Genomic DNA, 22,361 nt, shown 5'->3' on the forward strand with positions numbered 1-22,361 from the left:
GGTCTCCCAACCACGGCACTGATGACAAGAAGACGGCCAGTAACCTATGCTTGGTTTAATAGATTTAAGTTTGTTACCAAGCAGAGTTGACCAACGTTGTTGCCAACGGGCGTGAAGGTGGGTAGCTATTGCAGCAAAATAGTCCAGAAATGGAACACCTCTATAGGAAATTGGTAGGTCATGTACTGCTGACTGCGCAGCAGTGTCTGCCTGTTCATTGCCCTGTACGTCGACATGACCAGGGACCCAACAAAAAATAATATCTTTATGCTTCGTAGAGATACAAATACAGGAGGGTACATACAGGGCAAATACAGGAGGGTACATACAGGGCAAATACAGGAGGGTACATACAGGGCAAATACAGGAGGGTACATACAGGGCAAATACAGGAGGGTACATACAGGGCAAATACAGGAGGGTACATACAGGGCAAATACAGGAGGGTACATACAGGGCAAATACAGGAGGGTACATACAGGGCAAATACAGGAGGGTACATACAGGGCAAATACAGGAGGGTACATACAGGGCAAATACAGGAGGGTAAATACAGGAGGGTAAATACAGGAGGGTATATATAGGGCAAATACAGGAGGGTACATACAGGGTATATACAGGAGGGTACATACAAGGTATATACAGGAGGGTACATACAGGGTAAATACAGGAGGGTACATACAGGGTAAATACAGGAGGGTAAATACAGGAGGGTACATACAGGGGGGCCACATACAGGGGAGCACATGCAGGGTACATACAGGGGGCACATACAGGGGGCACATACAGGGGAGCACATACAGGGGGGTACATTCAGGGGGGGCACATACAGGGGGATACATACAGGGGAGCACATGCAGGGTACATACAGTGGGGTACATACAGGGGGTCACATACAAAGGGGCACATACAGGGGGGTACATTCAGGGGGGCACATACAGGGTGTATATATAGGGGGCACATACAGTGGGGTACATACAGGGGAGCACATGCAGGGTACATATAGGGGGCACATACAGGGGGGCACATACAGGGGGGTACATTCAGGGGGGCACATACAGGGGAGCACATGCAGGGTGTATATATAGGGGGCACATACAGTGGGGTACATACAGGGGAGCACATACAGGGGAGCACATGCAGGGTACATACAGTGGGGTACATACAGTAGGGTACATACAGGGGAGCACATACAGGACACATACAGGGTGGTCTTAAAATGTACTCAATTTCATAAATTAAGCTTTCAAATTAAGGAAACTGAAATGCACACAGCATGTATATTATAATTTATTGAAAGTATTAGTTATATATATATATATATATATATATATATATATATATATATATATATATATATATATATATATATATATATTGTATATATATATATATATATATATATATATATATATATATTGTATATATATATATATATATATATATATATATATATATATATATATATATATATATATATATATATATATATATATATATATATATTTAGTTTTGAGTTAGAGTAGAAAAATAACATTGGTGAGAGGCAGTTACTGGACGGTAGAGGAAACAGAGTGAAAGTAGAGTGAGTACTGAGCAACACTGACACTCACAACACTGTGTTGTAGAGGAAGCCAAAGTTACCAACTGCTCGTCTTACAATGTGCAAGAAATTCCTGTATAAACTTATTTTCATGTGTTGTATATACAACTGACATTCAACAACAGTCAACAGAGTACAGCACTAACATCACCTAGAATACACACCTTGCTCTGTAGTACATAATACAATCAGTGTGCAAAATTAACATTTAAATAAATGAAATTTACAGTCCTTCTGCCTCATAAATGTAAACCAATAAATTATTTTGACATTTCCCTGTGTAAATACTCTTTCTTAGGAATAAAAAATAATAGATATACTTGATAATAATAAATGCAACACCTTCATAAACCATCAGAATTCTCTCATTACATTTTTATAGTTGAATATCATTTTTATTATAATCAAATAAAGCACTAAATAGACAAGGGTTATGCAGTTGAATATCATTAAGAGAGTCACAAAAACCACTTAAACTTTGTCTTGCACATAACCAGTAGAGTGGAACCCCGGATTTTGTACTTTATCCGTTCCAGAAGGTCATTCTAAATCTGAAACGCACGAAAACCAAAGTAATATTACCCATAAGAAATAATATACAGTAAATCCAATTAATCCATTTCGGACACCCAAAAATATTCACAAAAAATTCATTTTTTAAAGAATAACTATAGTTTTACATACAGAAAACAATGAGAAATAAATATAAAGCACTAATTTTAATGATAAATAAACATTACATACCTTTATTGAAGATTTGTTGGCATATTGAAGAAGGTGAGGAGGGGAGACTTGAGGTTATTGCTTGGAAAGGAAATCCCTCTCCATAAAGATTTCAGGTATCAAAGCCCTCTCTGGGGTTACTTCCCTTCTTTGTCTTTTACTGGCACTGGACCCCTGTTGCACTAAAAATCTGTCCAGAGAACTCTGTTTCTGGAGTCTCTAAGAATTGCCTAAAATAGGACAAGGTATTGCTCGGCTAAACGTACGTCACTTTTGTATTTTTCTACAATCTCTTTCTTGAATTCAATGGTGTTTCTCACTTTCTTTACCAAAGGTCTGGCACTAGGAACATTCTTTGGGCCCATGGTGGCTTATTTCACAGTTGCAATCAATAAATGGGCACAAAAATTGCGAAATGTTTCGGATGAATGCTCACTCAACCAGTGACAGAGCCAGACTGAGGTGGCGTCCTGGTGGGCGGATGCGTCTGATACATACGATTCCTGGGACAAGGTACGAAATCCGGAGTAAAATTTTGCCCCAAAAAGTGTTCTAAATCCGAAACATTCAATATCCAGTGCATGCGAAATCCAGGCTTCCACTGGATAAGGAAATCTGATACACCGTTAAATATGCAGAAAATAGCTCTAGAATCTTTCAAAGTTGAGTGTATTACCATATTTTCCAGCATATCAGGTAATTTGTCACAGTATTATGTTTACACAACATTAATGCACTCTATATATAACAAGTTTCATTGTACACAAAGTTTTTAATTTAAAAAAAAAAATTCAAATAGTGTTTGCTAAGGCTGGGGATATAATTCTATACTTGCCATGGAGAAGTAACAGACCCTTTGAGATTATTACTATACTGTGTTGTATTAAAAATAAAGCATCAAATGTGTATGGGTCATACAGGATCCCTCGAAAATTATTATTCTAGTATACAAAAAAAGGAATTACACTTGAGGCACCAGTGATTTTTTTTTAATTTGTTTGATCACTTTACAATATACAAACAAATATTGACTTAAATTCTATACCTTGTTATGCAATAATAGCAAACGAGCTATAAAAGATGCAAAATAACCATGGGGGAGTTGAATGATAGCCCTAGGCCTTTCTTTTTGCAATGTTGCAGAAACGGTAGGAAATCTAGGCTGATTCGTTTAGATGAACAACTCTCTGCAGAGTCGTTCCCCTGAATGAATCTGCCTGGATTTCCTACTCTATTTCTGCAACACTGCAAGCTCCTGACTGTGTTGATTGCAACATGAAAGGCACTAGAGTTATCATTCTATACCTCTTGTTTAATGCAAGGCTGTGGAGTCAGAGTTGGAAGTAATTCTTGGGATACTAGAGTTAGAGTTGGTAAAATGTAATTAAAGGAGTCGCAGGTACCCTATAAAAAGGAGTCAGAGGTGCCATATATAAGGGAGTCAGAGTCAGTCGAAGGTTTTATGTGTGGACTCCACAGTCCTGGTTTAAGGGAAGTGCTGCTCAGCTAACATCAAACACTAAAAAATATGTTACAAACTGCAGCAGAGACTACTACTGCACTAGAAACTTTCATTGAATTAATTAAAGCAGAATTTAACATTGCATTTATCCTAGTGTCAGTAGTACTAGTTTCTTCCTATAGTACAGTGGACCCCCGGTTTGCGATGCTATCGGTATCCGATAAATCCGGTAACCGATGCATTATATCGCAGAAAATTTGCCTCGGTTCCCGTTACAAAACCCGGTATGTGATACGATTCGTACAAGACGTGTCCAGTGTTTACAAGCCAGCCAGTGTGCGCGCATCTAAGGATACATTCGGTACATTCTATATTATCCATATTATCACTGTTTTTGGTGCTTTTTTCTGCCATGGGCCCCAAGAAAGCTTCTAGTGCAAACCCATCGAGACCAAGGGTGCTAATGACTATTGAAATTAAGGAAATGTGTGCAAAGTGGCTTGAAGTGCAAACCCTTTTTGATGAAAATCACCCTGACACAGCTACTGCAAGCCGTGTTGGCAACCTGTACACTGACAATGTTGTGAACCACTTTAGGAAAGTCATAAAGGAACGAGAGGTACAGGCCTCTATGGACAGATATGTTGTGCGACAGAAGTCCAGCGACTCTCAAGCTGGTCCTAGTGGCATTAAAAGAAGAAGGGAAGTAACCCCGGAAAAGGACTTGCTACCTCAAGTCCTAATGGAGGGGGATTCCTCTTCTAAACATTAAAAACACTCTCCCCTCCTCCCATCCCATCAATCATCACCAGATCTTCATTAAAGGTAAGTGTCAATTATTCTACTGTGATTATTCTATTGTTATTATTGTTATTGTAATTATTATATTGCATTAAACTTAATATATCATGTGGTAAAAGGTTTTTTTTTTCATACTTTTGGGTGTCTTGCACGGATTAATTTGATTTCCATTATTTCTTATGGGGAAAATTGATTCGCTTTCCGATAATTTTGGTTTACGATGAGCTCTCAGGAACGGATTAATATCGTGAACCGGGGGCCCACTATACAGTTAAGTCCTCAACTTACAAACATTGGGGATCTCCTGAATTGTGTACAGCCTCTTCTCATGTAGCAACATACTCATTTACTGACAACTCAGACTTACAACAGGCTCTCTGACCAGTATGCATACCTAAATAATGTATATCAGAGATGATTTCCTCCATTTTTTATTACAATATACAGTACACTACTGCATAAACATTTATAAATATACTAAAAATGTTATAAATGGTGCAAAGGTGACATTAAAACAATATCAAAGATGGATGACACAAACCCACTACCACTATAGTATGCTCCTTGTTTATCGATGAATTCGTTTACGAATGTGGTCTTAGGAATGGAACTCCATCGTTAAGTGAGGAGAAGCTGTATAATATTCATAATACAGGAAGTCTTCAACATAATGATATTATGCACAATAATGATATAATAATATTATACACAATACAGAAGATTCTCAACGTGTTTGTAAGTCGAGGACTTACTGTAATAATTTTTTATTCCAAACTTTGCACATCATCATTAACATGGCTTAATTTTCAGCCTTGTTTACAACAAAGTGGGACCACTTAATTAATGCAAACTCATACATAAACATTACTAAAGAATGACACTCCCCTCCTCTCCATATATTTTACAGTTATTTTAAAGCATAATTGTGAACATAACTAAAAAAGATATTTATCAAGGCTTTCACTTCTCCCCTTTCTTCTCCTTTCACACCCAATTCTCTTTATTCCGTTTTCCTCTCTGTTCTCTCTCCCTCCTCCTTTGTTAGTTATTTACAAGCTCACACTCACTCTCAATCTCACATACTCTCTCCCCTCTCACTTTCTCTCTTATTCTCTATTTTGAGTGCAACAAAATGTGTTGGGCATAATATAAATAAAAGAAGCAATGCCACTGGTATGTGTATCTGTTTTTAATATGTATGTACATATGTGTGTGTCTGTGTGTCTTGTGCACAGGATACAGTAATATTAGTGGAAATGTGTAAGACGAATACAAGCTAGTTGGTTCTCTCTCTAGCTAGCTTTCTTGCTCGCTCTCTCTCTCTCTCTCTCTCTCTCTCTCTATAGCTTATTCTCTCTAGCTTGCTCATTTTCTCTCTAGCTCATTCTTGCTCTTTTCCTCTGTCTAGCTTTCTCATATATCTCGATTCTCTGAACTCCCTCACACTCACACCCCCCTAACCCACCCACCCACCCACTCACTCTCCTCCATGTGTTATGGCACTCAGAAACATGAATTATGAAATGTTTACTTAATAACAAATCCAATAAAATACATCAGTATTTAATTTGGTTTAAGTCATTTGTACAAATAAAAATAAGAGAGGTAACCTTGTTTAGCATGAAAGAAAAAAAAAAAGCCTTTTCCATAATTTCTAGTTAAGCTCTTAATGTAGATCCACTTGCTTACAAGCAGCAGAGAGCACATTTCATGTTTTTTCATATAGTACATTGTAGCTTCACAGTCTTGGCTAATCAGAAGTGCTATACCTGTACCTCGTCCAAGTGGATACAGTGTATGCACTATACCTGTACCTCGTCCAAGTGGATACAGTGTATGCACTATACCTGTACCTCGTCCAAGTGGATACAGTGTATGTACTATACCTGTACCTTGTCCAAGTGGATACATTGTATGTACTATACCTGTACCTCATCCAAGTGGATACAGTGTACGCACTATACCTGTACCTCATCCAAGTGGATAAGGTGTATGCACAATACCTGTACCTCTTCTAAGTGGATCAGTGTATAGAGCATTGTCTAGGAAGGATGGATGCACTGGTCGCCGTTGCCCAGCGGTGAGAGTAGCTACTCTCATTGCTGAGGTCCAGGTGATAAACCCTGGACATTAACATAACATAGGAAGGATGGTAATAAATGGTGAATAAATAGTTTTGAAAGATGAAAAATACATTAGTGTATAAGGGCCCTGGGGGCTTGTGGATTCTACATGAGTCGCCAGAGTCACACAGCAGCAGTGTGTGTAATAAACACTGGCAGCGAGGAATTATACTCTGCAATGCTGCCATTACTTATCACATTAATAAAAAATCTTATACAACATATATCAAATCATTATTACTATTATTATTGTTATAATATAGCGCTATTATGACTCAAAATTGTAATAACACTATTGTAAACAAACCACACAACAGGTGGGGTTAAAACCCATGGCAAGCGAGTCGTAAAACTTCAGGCCAGTTCGTTAACCATTGACTTGGAGTTATATGACTCACTTGCCCTGGTTTGCAACCCTACGCATTCCCTGATAGTGTTATTATTATGCACATATTATTCCATAACAAGTGCTAAACCTGTATGGGTAATTTCATATTAATGAGGTGCAACCTTATTTCAGTGCAGCAACATGGGAAAAAAAGTGTTGTTTATTACACTAAATTGTTTACTTGCTACTTCACATAAGATATTGAGACTAACACAGACATGTTGGTAGTACTGTGTCACGAAATGCAGATCAGTACATAATAAATAATAAGCCTGGAAAAAAGATTCTTTATCCTCTGTGAGTTTTTATTAGAAATCAATGTTAATATAGCACTTATTGGTCCCACACAGAAACTGCTCATGTTAATGGATGCCATCTCCAAAAACAGGTTAAAAAAATAGCTATTTCCTGCCTTAAAATACTAAGAGAGACTATGTAAAAAGTTTGACTAGATTATAAAGAAATGTCTGGCAAAATAAATACGTAAAGAGTTTAACCGACATGCTTGAGGACTGGCAAGATATACAGTGTGTAAATTTGACTTGTTTGTGTTCAGATAAAATGTAGACTTTTTCTGAGCACATGAAGCTTTTCCACATAAGACATGACCAGAACATGTCCTGTGTTTAATACCTGCTATATTCACAGCTAAAGGAGAATCTGCTTATTCGAAGTGCATCAGCACCTGACAGATTAACACTTCTGAATCATGTACAGTATTGTACATTAGTCAAGCGTTCTAGTGCTACCTACACTAACACTGAACAAGGCAACATGACACACCATCATTATGGTACTACAGTATTAACTATGTCAGTAGTCTTTTTTGAGAAGTGTATATTTATATACGTATAATGTATGCATATTCACATTAAATGGTGAGCTCCCTTAGATAATATACAACCTACTGTTGAAAATTATAATGAATAAAGAGTGTATTAATGTATAGTAGATGTTAATATGTATGTTATAAACCAGAGAAATACATGACTGACAGAGAGCACATTATTAGGAAGTGAATTTAAACCTTTACCAATTTCAGTGGTCTAAATACTTATGCAATATATTCTATTAACTTGTTTCTTTTTTGAGTCCTATCTCAGCATAAAAGAGAAGACTGGAGTCTTTCAGTTCTCTTCCTTAGGATGTTATTCACAGCAGCTGTCTAACTTCTAACCATCTACTTACCACTAAGTGAACAGAGGTAGAAAGTGATTGGAGAATCTTACACATACATCTTGATTGATCCAGGACTCAAACATAGGGTTCTTTCAATTGTGAGGTGAACACTCTACAACACATCAGATGCTCAGTCTGAATCACAGACAAACACTCAAACAATTTGGCCAACAAGTGTTTGTCTTAATGAAGCTGTTCAGTAATAATAAGAGACAACCAGTGGACAGGAGTCTCTGAAAGGACATAACTTCAACCTTAGCTACTAAGAGTATGACTATGGATTCTAAACATATTGCACATTGCTACTTTTAAGAAATAACTTCGACTAAATACACAGTATCATAAATAAAAAACTGATAATATTTTGAAATTCATCACTCTTATATAAAAATGCTGGAACAGTGAAAACACTAGTTATTCAAGATTAACTCTGAGCAACATATCTGTAACTTTTTTTTAACTCAATAACCATCTCTTACCAAAGCAGGGTGACCCAAAGAAGAAAACGCATTCACCAACATTCCCTCGATCGTCACCTTTCCAGAAGTGTTCTGACATTACAATCAGATTCCTCTCCAACTGCAACATGCCCACCCCTCCTTTGGAGTGTGGGCACTGCCCTTCCCAACTCCAGGACTCAAGTCTAGCTAACCAGTTTCTCCTAATCTCTTCATAAAAGCAACCTTACTCATGCTCCGACAACACGTTCATTTAAAACTACATGTCTTCATGCACTCCTACCTAACACTCTTACACATGTCTGATCTTGGGTGGGCAACCATTTGATAATTATCAGGGAATGTCACCTTCTAAACTTTCACATTTGCATCACAAATAATACTTGGGAAGCAAGCAGAAAATATGCAGAAGATATCCCTTGTAAGGCATCCCTTGTAAGGCAAAGAAATTCATTACAATGACGTTCCAAGCTTTCATGTGTCAAGATGTCTATGATACTAACTGGGATTTACATTAAAAAACTGACTCTCTCTCTCTCTCTCTCTCATTAATTTGATCTTTTCCATATTCAATAACTGCCTCCCATTATCCCAACAAGATAGTACAGTCTCCTTAGTGGTTTATTCTTTTATAGTCTCACCACCTCCACTAAACCCCTGCCACTGAACAAACTGTTTCCTTGTTGCCTCTTCATTTCACCCAGAATTTGTCTCCTCTTACATCTTTATTCCCTGCCAGTGTTCCATAAGACCCATATCTATATCTTTATATGATCAATATCTCGAAATTATCTTTAAACTAAAAACAAAACATTCAGTTCAAAAACTTATGATATGTCCATCAACATTAGTTGCCAGTTACTGACTAGTGAGTGTTTCAAATATCATTATAGTAAATACAGTAGTATTTTGAAATTAAATTCATAGACAAAGTTGTTCAAAGCAACATTGGTTATAATTATGAGGCACATTCTATATGGTACACATTCCTAAACGATACAAAAAAGCATTTATGAGGCGGATTGCGACACCTACAAAACAGTACTGAGATAAAATTTGCGTCAAATACCATACCCAGTCAACAGTTAGATTTTAATACTGTAACATGATTGACCATAATCAACAACTACAAATTCCTTATGCTGCTTTTGGTAGGTTTCTATATACTGTATATATATGTATGAATGTACACTTAGCATTATTGTACAATTGTTATTTTTGTCTTAATGATCATGCAAACTGCCACCTTGACATTGTCTTCACTGCAAACTTCTCTCACTCCATACATCAGCTTTCTTGGCAAAATATCCTAACTTAGCAAAACACAACTTTTCCAAAATACCTTCTACCAGACACAAACCTTGCATGTACTTTTAATAAAATTCATTTTAACAACCAATTGCAAATATTAGCACCTAATATATTTTGTGTGTTTGAGCCTTACTACAAAGCACATCCCATTTAACCCTTAAACTGTCCAAACGTAGATCTACGTTTACGCGCGTAGTGCTCCGACCTTGATTTTCCCCATTTGAAAGCATGTAAAAAAAAAATATTTACGTTTGGAGTGCTACGCAAGTGAACGTAGATCTACGTTTGGACCGTTTAAGGGTTAAAATGGGATGTAACTATTTACTTTACATTAATTCTTGCTGCCTCAAGGTCTTGCATAGCTCAGACAGGGACAAATTAATATATGAAGCACTACATTACTAGTTTCCTGTATATCCCACATAAAAAGCAAATAAAGACATCTTCACTTAGGCTAAACAGAATACAGCTGATGACAGGTTCATTTTCCTCACTTGTTCATGAACCTTGCATACACCAGCTGCCGTGTCATCCTTTTCTTTTGTATGCAAGTCATCTACCTCTCATTATTATTATTATAAGCAAGTTGTCTACCTCTCATTATTATTATTACAATCAAGACTAAGCACTAAACCCACAAGGGTCATCTATCTCTCATGCCTTTACCACATCTGCTCATTTGTTGAAATGATTTGCTTTTTTGTTTTTAATAACTTCATTTTTTAAATGTGCAACTGGATAATATTGTAATAAAGTGACCACTGCCATCACTTTATTAGTAGTAAAAAATTATATTTACAGTCTTTTCCTATACTTTCACTCAACTGTGCTCTCATACAAAAGCAGCTGCAATTCTTACTACCACAAACTAATGAAAAGCAATATCTAGCACTGGTGTTAAGTCCCCTGCTAGCTCTCACTAATGGTTTAAATGCCACGAGTCTCCTGCCTGTCTGGCTCTCACTAAAGGTTTAAATTCCATGAGGAAGGGAACAATTAGGCCTAAATTAAATAAGGCTTTGTTCAGTAAATTCTGTCATTAGTAAAGACTACATACAAAAAGCTCGCATACATGGACGTTTATAATGTACCAGTAACTTTACGAGGTTATGTAAGAACACTTATACATACCTTAAAAACAAACAAGGTACCTTTGCAAATGGCTATTCATGGCACAGTAACTCTACTTACATATATGTTCCTTAAAGTTCTAGTAAAACTACTTATATTGCAAAATATTTCTTGCAAAACCCATGATTTTTAATAATAAGTCTGAGACATGATAAGCACCTGCTGCATACAGCCCAGCTACATCTCAAATGATCTCTACAACAACTTATCACTTTAAACAATACACAAAATACAATGCACACAGTAGTAGCTACTATATTTTTGATATCCAAATGAGCTTGTTTACAACAATGAGGCAACAGAGTATATATTTTTTGTTTTAAGCTTTATACACTAGCAATATACCCTACACCATAGTGACTTATCACTCAATGTGAAAAAAAGCTGACAATTTGTGACAGCCTATTAACTTGTATTTCTTGTTGCTTCTAAGACACTTGTGCTCTCCTAGGAATCATGGCATGTGTATTTCAATAAAATATTTCAGCAAAATTGTGGGACATGTGCTAAACCCAAAATCAAGTACAGTGGTACCCAGAGTTTCGAACTTTCTTCGTTTCAGAAGGCTGTTTAAGTGCTGTTACTGAATGAATTTGTTCCCATAAGGAATAACGTAAACTACATTAGTCCATTTCAGACTCCCAAAAATACACTTACAAAAGCACCGACAATAATACACTTACATAACTGGTCAAGCTGGGAGCAGTTTGAAACTCGGGGTACCAGTGTACTCTGTTAACGATGGAGATACAATTAGTTGCTGTGTTGGTATTACAGTCTATAAACTTCAGGAATCATCAAGGCTGCATGTCTTGTTCACAACCAGTCAAGGATACTTTAATCCCTAAAATGAGAATTGCATTAAACTCTCAGCATGCATACACTAAAGCTACACACTTCTCAGTGTGTACATCCTGTCGATGAAGATATGAGAAGTGAATTGAAGGTAATGGTACATACCCTCCATGCTGACTGTTTTAGTGGCAGCAAATAGTTTACATCACTGAAGGTGCACAACAAATCTAATTTTAAGATGTCACAATATAATGACTAATACTTTACAAATAGTCCACATTTTCAAGATGAAACTTCAGACAATGTTTCAATCCATTCCTGACCATTACTAAGTCACAACTGCTGTGATCTGACAGCAGTGTTACAACTGCTGTGATCTGACAGCAGTGTTACAACTGCTGTGATCTGACAGCAGTGTTACAACTGCTGTGATCTGACAGCAGTGTTACAACTGCTGTGATCTGACAGCAGTGTTACAACTGCTGTGATCTGACAGCAGTCCAGGAGACACTGAAATGTGGTTTAAAGCTTCCTCTTGAATCTTTGTACCATCTGTAAACTAATTTAATGACTTAGACTTGTAAATGATTCCTTGCCATAAAGCCGTTAATACAAGAGAGCAGGTGCTTTGTTGAATTACAAATAAAAGGATTAAAAAATTACCCTAATTCCTTTTCTTGACATTTTTGGTAATATGCTGCAACTAATGTCTGATTTCCATACAGACACAACTGTGGGTAACTTGAAATAAAATATATTTGGATTCTCTTGAGCAGTGATTCCTTACATGAGGCAAGAATACTTGCAAAGTAATCAGTGAGAGGACACTATGTGAAAGCATCGAAAATGTGTGTGTCAAGAACCGTGTTTCCTTTTACACTTCTGTTTGTACAAAGAAGGCAACAATATCTATGACTATACCCTCAAGTGATATTTCTAAATCAGCGTTCAAAACTCGTTATAAATGTTCATATAAAATTTCAAAAACTCTCAACCTCAGGTCCTGATGCAGAAGAAATCATAATACTGTACTAAAAATCACAATATAATCAGAACTGAATAAGTGAATACAGTGGTGGTCCAACTTATGTACGAGTTACGTTCCTGATCTTTAACATTATCAGCAAGTTGTTTGTAATCCTGAATGCTGTATCCAACAGAAAATGATAGTACAAAGGATGGATTTGTGCACACATGTTCATAACTGTGAATTAACATTCATAAAAATCTTTTATTTTCTCAACATTGTCCTTAGTGCAGATTATCATAACTCAGGCATTTATAAGTTAGTACCCTACTGTAGACATATATACACCTACCATCCGACTTACGACCTGCTCGACTTACGACCACTCGACTTACGACCATGTTTTTTATGCCAAATTTCTGGGAAATAAACAACTATTTGTGTTGTACACAGTGTTTATCCTAAACCTTACAGTATAAAATACAGTACTAACAGCATAAAAAGTAAAGTAAAACATGAAATACCAAAATAAAACAATAAAATAAAGTCATTACAAAAATGTGATGCTGATAATCAGTAGTAAAGTTCGACTTATGACCATTTCGACTTACGACCGGTTTCTCGGAACCGAACTCGATCGTAAGTCGGATGGTAGGTGTATATATGTATACTGTATGTTTGTTTATAAACATTTAAATTTACTTTAAGCTTGAGGGTCAAGAGGTCATGCAAGTGACAAGGTCAGAGAGGCTGCAACAATAGTTAAGAACCAGAGGTAAACTATAAATGCAGTATGAAGGAATAGCTTTATAATTAAGACTTTAATGTCTATCATATATTACAATGTCTACTAAATGGTAATGAGTGAAATGCTAAATTTGCTGATTTTTTCATTTATCACAAAATACATCTGAGGTTGCACCAACCAACCAACCTATGTGACTGGCAAATGTGCGATATTCATAGCAAAATATATGAAGCACCTTATCTATACACTATAAATATTAAATATAGGATGATATGGAATGATGATATATGACACTGGGCTTTGAAGCCATAATGCTTCAGCAAAGCAGCAGTCATCACACAAAATTGAAACAGGATATGACTAAGATATTTCTCATAGAGTCGAGTAGTGCTTGACAAGTAGATATTTAACGTTGTGCTTCTTTCAATGTGTTATTTGAGTGGCAGCACCAACAACAGGAAGCAGTATCTTCAACATTAATAACCAACATTCATAGTTTTAAGGCTTCTATTACATGTTAATGATCTTGGGGGACCACCACTCCCATGGCTCAGTCTACTACTATGAATGTTATTTTGAGCTTCAATGCAGACAAAACACTCTTACATTATTAACGAATAAAAATGTTATCTGAGATCATGTTCTAAAAATATGGAGGTATTCTTAAGTTACATCACATGGAACTTACTTCCGACAGGCTGCACACTTGGACCTCTTACGAGTTTCATACGTGTTGTCCAATTTCTCACCTATTTCTAAAGAATAAAATAAATTAATATTACTGTACAAAAGAAAAATAGAATAAAAAAAGTATTATGTAATCTGGTACTGTACAGGGCTTCCTTGCTTTGTGTAAATTCACTTATAAGCAGGAACCATACTTCTACCAGGAATTTGCTATATGCAATAAAAATTTGCTAAGTGAATGCTTCAAGTGATTATGTAATCCCTCATCACTTACACAGACATTGCTTTGTGTTCTAAAAATTAAAAAGAAATATTCAAAATCCTCATTAATCATATAATCTCATCTCACCACTGCAATTATCTCCTCCCTCCCAACCAACTGACAGTACTGATTTTTTTTTTTTTTTTTTCAACAAGTCGGCCGTCTCCCACCGAGGCAGGGTGACCCAAAAAAAAAAAAGAAAGAAAATCCCCAAAAAGAAAATACTTTCATCATCATTCAACACTTTCACCACACTCACACATTATCACTGCTTTTGCAGAGGTGCTCAGAATACAACAGTTTAGAAGCATATACGTATAGAGATACACAACATATCCCTCCAAACTGCCAATATCCCAAACCCCTCCTTTAAAGTGCAGGCATTGTACTTCCCATTTCCAGGACTCAAGTCCGACTATATGAAAATAACCGGTTTCCCTGAATCCCTTCACTAAATATTACCCTGCTCACACTCCAACAGATCGTCAGGTCCCAAGTATCATTCGTCTCCATTCACTCCTATCTAACACGCTCATGCACGCTTGCTGGAAGTCCAAGCCCCTCACCCACAAAACCTCCTTTACCCCCTCTTTCCAACCCTTTCGAGGACGACCCCTACCCCTCTTTCCTTCCCCTATAGATTTATATGCTTTCCATGTCATTCTACTTTGATCCATTCTCTCTAAATGACCAAACCACCTCAACAACCCCTCTTCTGCCCTCTGACTAATGCTTTTATTAACTCCACACCTTCTCCTAATTTCCACACTCCGAATTTTCTGCATAATATTTACACCACACATTGCCCTTAGACAGGACAGTACTGATATTATCATCAAATAGTGAGCATGAGAATCATTTAGAGGAAAGCAGTTAAGAGAGTGATATTGAATGCTAAAATACAGTGGTACCTTGACTTTTCTGAGTTATGAGCCATCGCTCGGTCAATTTTTTGCTTTGAGTTGCGAGCCAAAATTCAAGTTACGAGCGAGCTTCAGATACGCCGCCACTCGCAGGAGATACCGAGGAAATATCAAAAACCTCAATAATAACCAATGTGTAACATCCTTTCAATTTTGATACCACTGGTAACATCATCCTGCCAGAATGTTCTATAACGTACGCCCTAGGTAAAGAAAAAATTCTGGAACGTGTGTAATACATGTTTGGTAGGCCAGCTGGCTGGCTGGCCAGCCGGCTGATTTGCTTTGGCTGTCTCTATTTCCTTCTGTCTGTCTGTATTTATATCTCTCTTTGTCTCTGTCTCACAAGTACACATAAATCCAGTTATACGTAGTGTAAATTACCAAGGATAACCCAAAAAATCCAGACAAAGTGCTATACTATGCTTGTAGATATAAGGCATAAGAAGCATGACTGGCAAGTAATACACATTTTCACTTGTTCAGGAATCAGACGTGATGACTCTGCATCATGTGTAATACCTGTTGGTTCATGAGTGGCTCACTCTCTCTGTGACAGAGAGACAAGTAGAGACAGGAAGACAAACACAGGCAGACAGGAAGACAGATAAGCAGAGACAGATAAACACAGAGCTAGAGAAACAGATAGACAGAGACAGACATGTTTATGTGTATAGTGAAAAATAAAGCCAAGGCAGTGCACGATCATCAAATGTCACTCTACTGCTGCACTGTCAGCAGTGGAGTGACATTCATCTTACACCATTCTTCAAGGAGTTTCATATATATTCCAGCATTTCTAAAACATTGCTGGGACCTGGCAAAAAAGGCAAAAGTCATTTCTTAATTATAAATACATTTTTCTTATTTAAAAACCCGTAACAAAAAAATTGGGGTGGTTTATTGGGGGCTGGAATGGATTAATTGCATTTCAATTCATTTTAATGAGGAAAATTTATTTGATATACAAGCAAATTGAGTTATGAGCTTGGTCATGGAATGAATTAAACTCATAAGTCAAGGTACCACTGTCCAGAACTGGGATCCAGGAGGAAATACTGTATGCTACAACCACTGTAAACTTTATAATGTATAACAATTTAAACAGCAAAAATAGATCATAAGCCTAGCTCTGCTCCAGTAACTACAAATTAGTAATCACATTTAATTCTGTATAAACAGCATTTAAAACAGCCAAGACAACTCAGTACCTCTTGAAGAGTTGGTAATATCATATACACTGTGATAAAATTAACAACTTTAACTCACAAAATCATAACAACACTACTGGTGGGGCTTAAACCCATGGCAAGCTTGTCTTAAAACTCTAGGCCAGTAAATTAACCACTGGACCAGCTGGTTATAATAAGATTCATCTTACTAGGTATATTTCTATACACCATAGGGAGGTTAGCAAGGGCCAACACTGTGACCATAAATAAATTTTTTTACAAATGAATCTCAGCTGATGGAAGATTCATCTGTAAAAACTTGCATTAGTAGTCACAGTGGGGCCATGCTGACTTCCCTATGGTGTATAAATATACCTAGTTGGATGAATCTTATTGTAGCCAGCTGGTCCAGTGACTTGCCCATTTTGTGGTTTATTAATAACTAGATTTAATACTCACTGACAGTGGCTGTATGCTTGTGGGTTTCACAACCTTGAACTTCTTGAAGTACAGCTTGGTTGAAGGCGAGTGCTGCCACACGCAGAAACAGAGCTTCCACATTATCTCCAGTCTTAGATGATACAGCCCAGTACTCAGCTCCCAGACCTTGTGCAACCCGACGGGCTTGTGTCTCTATCTGCTGGTAAGCTCCCTCACTCTGTCGATGTTTAACACGTATATGTGCAGCTGCTTGAATGATGGGAATCAACTTCACATCTGAACCCTCCCTTGCCTCTTCCAAGGAAAACAAACAAAGCAACCTTGCTAAAATTCATATTACATGTTATAACAATTTGAACATTTTCATAATTATGGTATAATTCATAGTTTTCACTGGGAGGTGAATCATGAGCCAGTGCTTGCATAGGCTAAACTGACTCTGACATGATGGCTTAAACCTGTCTCTCCCATGTTAGCATATGTTAACAATAAATACAGCATATTTATGGTGTTCCTGAACCTTCAGACAGAAGGCAATCCTACATTCTTTCCTTCAGATTAAAAGGGCAAATATAGAAGTTTCATGCAAAGTGTACCAAGCTGTTTTAGAAGTTACAATAAGAGAGATATGCACTCTAAACTACTCGTATGAACACAAAATGCAAGATTAACCTTCATTTATTTTATAGGATTTAAACAAATATGAGATTATGTTTACTAGCAAAAACTCTTGATAATATAAAGTTTATTAATAACTAAGACAATACCCCAAATTTAAAGTAAAGTTTAACAACAAAATTATTATCTGTCTGAAATCCAGATTCTTGGACAAATTTTCATGAATTCTGTTCAACAACTAGATGCTAAATCTCCTATTACAACATTACCCAGACCTATTACAAGAAGTATAGTGGAACCTCAGTTTTCATATGCCCCAGTTTCTGTAGGGTTTGGTTTTTGACAACTATTTCCATCAAAATTTTGTCCCAGTTTTTGTACATCACCTTGGTTTTCATAGAGTTGACAATGGTCCATACCGAACGTGTCTGCCTGCCCGCCCATGTCACTCGGCCACTCAAGCGCCGATTGACTCAGTCTGCCTTTGTTTATTGTTAAGTGAGCATCATCCCACATGTTCACCCGAAACATTTCGCAATAATCTATAGTTTTTTGTGCTTGTTTATTGAGGGTGACTGCTAAATAAACCACCATAGGGCCAAAGAAAGTTCTGAGTGCCAGCCCTTTGATAAAGAAGGCGAGAAACAAGATAGAATTCAAAAAAGAAGTCATAGCCAAGTATGAAAGTGACTCAAGCTGGTCCTAGTGCCAGTAAAAGACAAAGAAGGGAAGTAACCCTGGATAGGGCCTTGATGACTCACGAAATCATAATGACACGATTGCAAACAAACCATGTCATGTTGACGGCATTGAGGGGACTTGAGCTAGAGTTCGTCACAGCCACGCTAGCTGGAGATTCGTCTGTAAAAACTTGCAATTGTGGTCACAGTGGTGCCTATGCTAACCTTCCTATGGTGTAGAAATAATACCTAGTTGGACGAATCTTATTGTGGCTAGCTGGTCCAGTGGCTAACGCGACGGTCTGGAATTTTGAGACTCTCTGACCGCGGGTTCAAATCCCACCCGTGGTATGGTTTTTTTAGGGCCTTGATACCTGAAGTCCTTATGGAAAGGGATTCCCGTTCCAAACAATAACCTCTCCTCCCTTTCCCCTCCTCGCCGTCTTTCATACACCAACAAGTCTCTTCAATAAAGGTAAAAGTGATGTTAAATGTTCATTTATCCATTTCAGTAGTCATTTATATTTATTTCTCATTGTTTTCTGTATGTAAAACTATAGTTATTCTCTATAAAATGTATTTTTTGTTAATATTTTTGGGTGTCTGGAACGGATTAATTGTATTTACATTATTTCTTATGGGAAATATTGCTTCAGTTTTTGTACAATTTGGCTTTCATCAGACTTTCTGGAATGAATTAATCACGAAAACCAAGGTTCCACTGTACCACAAACATACTGCATCTTGGGCTCTACATATAAACTTCGAATTTGAATTTGAATATAATGAGGTAACAAATAGATCGTGTCTCTGGATATTCAAAACAAATCATGGTGCCTTGCTAATTGGGTTGCTCTTCACTTGATAGCAGCACCTCTCAGGACACATTACTAGATCAGGAGAGTGAGAGAACAACCTTCAACAAGAAGTAGTCATACTTCAAGATGAATCCCACAAAGCAACAGAATAATAATGTTTCTTAAAATATTCTCAAACTATGTTGTTGTTGGTCTGTCATGGACAAACCAACAACAGACCATGGCAGTAGCAACCACTGCTGTGTTCTAGAAAACCCAACACCACTATTCAAATCCATAAAACTACTCAAGATGAAGATTCTTAATACATGCTCCATTTTTTTTCTTCTGTAACATGCTGACCATTTGCCTCCAAGGTAGGTGACCCAAAGGAGCACATATTTACCTTCATTCATTCTTTAGCTGTCTTTACACAAGTACATGGACACTGCAATTTAAATGGTCCTCCTAACTGCACCATCCCCATCCGTCATTCCAAGTGCAGGCACTGTACTTTCCACCTCCAGAACTCAAGTCCTGCTAACTGATTTTCCTGAACCTTTTCATAAGTGTTAGTCTTATGCTCTCTATATCTACAGAACCATAAACCATAATATAGTGCACTAAAGCAACCCCTTAAGCACTTACTAAAAGGCAGACTGTAAAAGGTTCAACGAGAAGACCGAGTATAAATACCATGAGGTCGCGCTTAGTTCCCACGAGGAAGACGAGAGGATTCAAGCCCAGGTTTGCCTGCTTGGCCTCCTCTAGCCACTGGGCTGTGTGTGCCAGTGTTACTATGTTGGTCACATCAAACACAATCATCACTGCTGTAGAAAAATAACAAATAAAAGTTTTATTGCATTATTAACTAAATTCAAGCCCTGGCCTGATATTGGTTAACAAATTGTGTACAAACCACATACAACATCTTCCTGGCTAAGCCTGGTAGCATTGATTGCTGTGTAACCTTTAGATACAGAGGTATAACAACACTATATAAAATGATGAATGTTGTACTATTAGTATCAAGATAATGAATGCAGTGTTCCAAATGTGAATGAAGGTATTAATACAAGGTGATGTATGCAGTGTTTTAGTATGAGGTGATGCACGCAGTGTTTTAGTATAAGGTGATATACACATGCATACAAGTCTCGGTATAAGGTGATGCATGCTGTGTTCCCAACATGCACACACCAATGTTAGAACTAGGTGATGCATGCAGTGTTACCAACATGCACACAGCAATGTTAGAACAAGGTGATATATGCAGTATTCTCAACATGCACACACAAGTGTCAGTACAAGATGATGCATGCAGTGTTCCCAACGTGTACACAAAAGTGTTCAAATTTTAGTGTTACAAGAGGCACCAAGACAGCTTACCGTTTGCACCACGGTAATATGAAGCTGCGATACATTTGAACCGTTCCTGGCCAGCTGTGTCCCAGCTATTAAATAAATAAAAAACATCTAGATGTAGGGTATGTATGCATTTAAGTATATCCCTGATAATGAAGAACTACAGTATAAACTATCTTACAACAATCTGAAGTTACTCTAAACAAGGTGAATTCCTACAAAACATTAGTGAAGAATCTTCATTTTTGAACTACCCTGAGCCTCACACTGACACCACCAGTTTACTGTTCTTGTTCAATATTTATAAAATACTTATAATATGGCTGTTGCTTTCAATATTCAGTCTTCAATTGCTACAATGAAGTCCCTTTCTCTACAATTTTACCACTTGCTCGAGTACAGTACAGCCTCTCCTCACTTAATGATGGAGTTCTATTCCTAAGATCATGTCAGTAAATGAATTCGTCGCTAAGTGAGGAGCACACTACAGTGGGTCTATGTCAAGCATCTTTGATATTGTTTTAACGTCATCTTTGCACCATTTTTAACATTTCTGGTATATTTTTAAATGTTTATACAGCAGTGTACTGTATACAGTGGACCCCCGCATAGCGAACGCCTTGCATAGCGAACAATCCGCATAGCGAACGCTTTGTTCGCTAAAATTTTGCCCCGCATAGTGGACAAAAACCCGCTCAGCGACCTTCGTCCGAGACGCGTCCAATGTGCGGCCTCAGCCAGCCTCACATGTGCCGCCCGTCCCATTGTTTACCAGCCAGCCTCCGCGGTAACATTCAAGCATACACTCGGAATATTTCGTATTATTACAGTGTTTTCGGTGCTGTTTCTGGAAAATAAGTGACCATGGGCCCCAAGAAAGCTTCTAGTGCCAACCCTGTGGTAAAAAGGGTGAGAATTAGTATGGAAATTAAGAAAGATTTTGAAGGGTTTGGGGCTAACCCTGAGAAGCCTATGCCAGTTGTGGAATCCATTGTGCCTACTTCAAAAATTAAGGAAATGTGTGCACAGTGGGTTGAACTGCAAACCTTTATGGATGAAAATCACCCTGACACAGCTGTTGCAAGCCGTGCTGGTGACTATTTCAATGACAATGTTGTGGCCCATTTTAGACAAATCGTAAAGGAACGGGAGGTACAGAGCTCTATGGACAGATTTGTTGTGCGACAGAGGTCCAGTGACTCTCAAGCTGGTCCTAGTGGCATTAAAAGAAGAAGGGAAGTAACCCCGGAAAAGGACTTGCTACCTCAAGTCCTAATGGAAGGGGATTCCCCTTCTAAACACTAACACTCTCTCTCCCCTCCTCCCATCCCATCAATCATCACCAGATCTTCAATAAAAGTAAGTGTCATGTAATTGTGCATGCCTTTTTCAGTTTGTGTGTACTAAAATTAACATTTTTTTGTGGTAAAAAAATTTTTTTTTCATACTTTTGGGTGTCTTGCACGGATTAATTTTATTTCCATTATTTCTTATGGGGAAAATTAATTCGCATAGCGAACATTTCGCATAACGACCAGCCCTCTTGCACGGATTAAGTTCGCTATGCGGGGGTCCACTGTATTGTAATGAGCAGAATAAAATAAATCAGCTCTAATATACATTTTTAGGTATGCATACTGGTCAGAGAGCCCATTGTAAGTCCGAGTCGTCTGTAAATGAGTAGTACGTCGTTAAGTGAGGAGAGGCTGTATTCCAATTGTTCTCCA

At 37.5% G+C, this 22,361-nt stretch overlaps 1 protein-coding gene across 4 annotated transcripts in view; it reads right to left on the reverse strand.

Annotated features, from left to right (window-relative positions):
- RabX5 (RAS oncogene family member RabX5) overlaps positions 1–22,361 on the reverse strand; it is a 46,378-nt gene that overhangs the window by 18,005 nt on the left and 6,012 nt on the right. For 2 of the 4 annotated variants that reach the window (XM_070099586.1, XM_053789794.2), the window contains exons 5-8: positions 20,659–20,723; positions 19,966–20,099; positions 17,193–17,391; positions 14,378–14,444 (exon numbers count right to left, since the gene is read on the reverse strand). In XM_070099586.1, coding sequence (XP_069955687.1) covers positions 14,378–14,444; positions 17,193–17,391; positions 19,966–20,099; positions 20,659–20,723 — 465 coding nt within the window. Of the gene's footprint in view, positions 1–6,760; positions 8,513–14,377; positions 14,445–17,192; positions 17,392–19,965; positions 20,100–20,658; positions 20,724–22,361 lie in introns of those variants that run through there. The other 2 variants (XM_053789797.2, XM_053789796.2) reach the window with 2 other exon arrangements.

This window comes from Cherax quadricarinatus, chromosome 68 (genome assembly GCF_038502225.1).
Source record: "Cherax quadricarinatus isolate ZL_2023a chromosome 68, ASM3850222v1, whole genome shotgun sequence".
In the NCBI taxonomy this organism is placed as follows: domain Eukaryota; kingdom Metazoa; phylum Arthropoda; class Malacostraca; order Decapoda; family Parastacidae; genus Cherax; species Cherax quadricarinatus.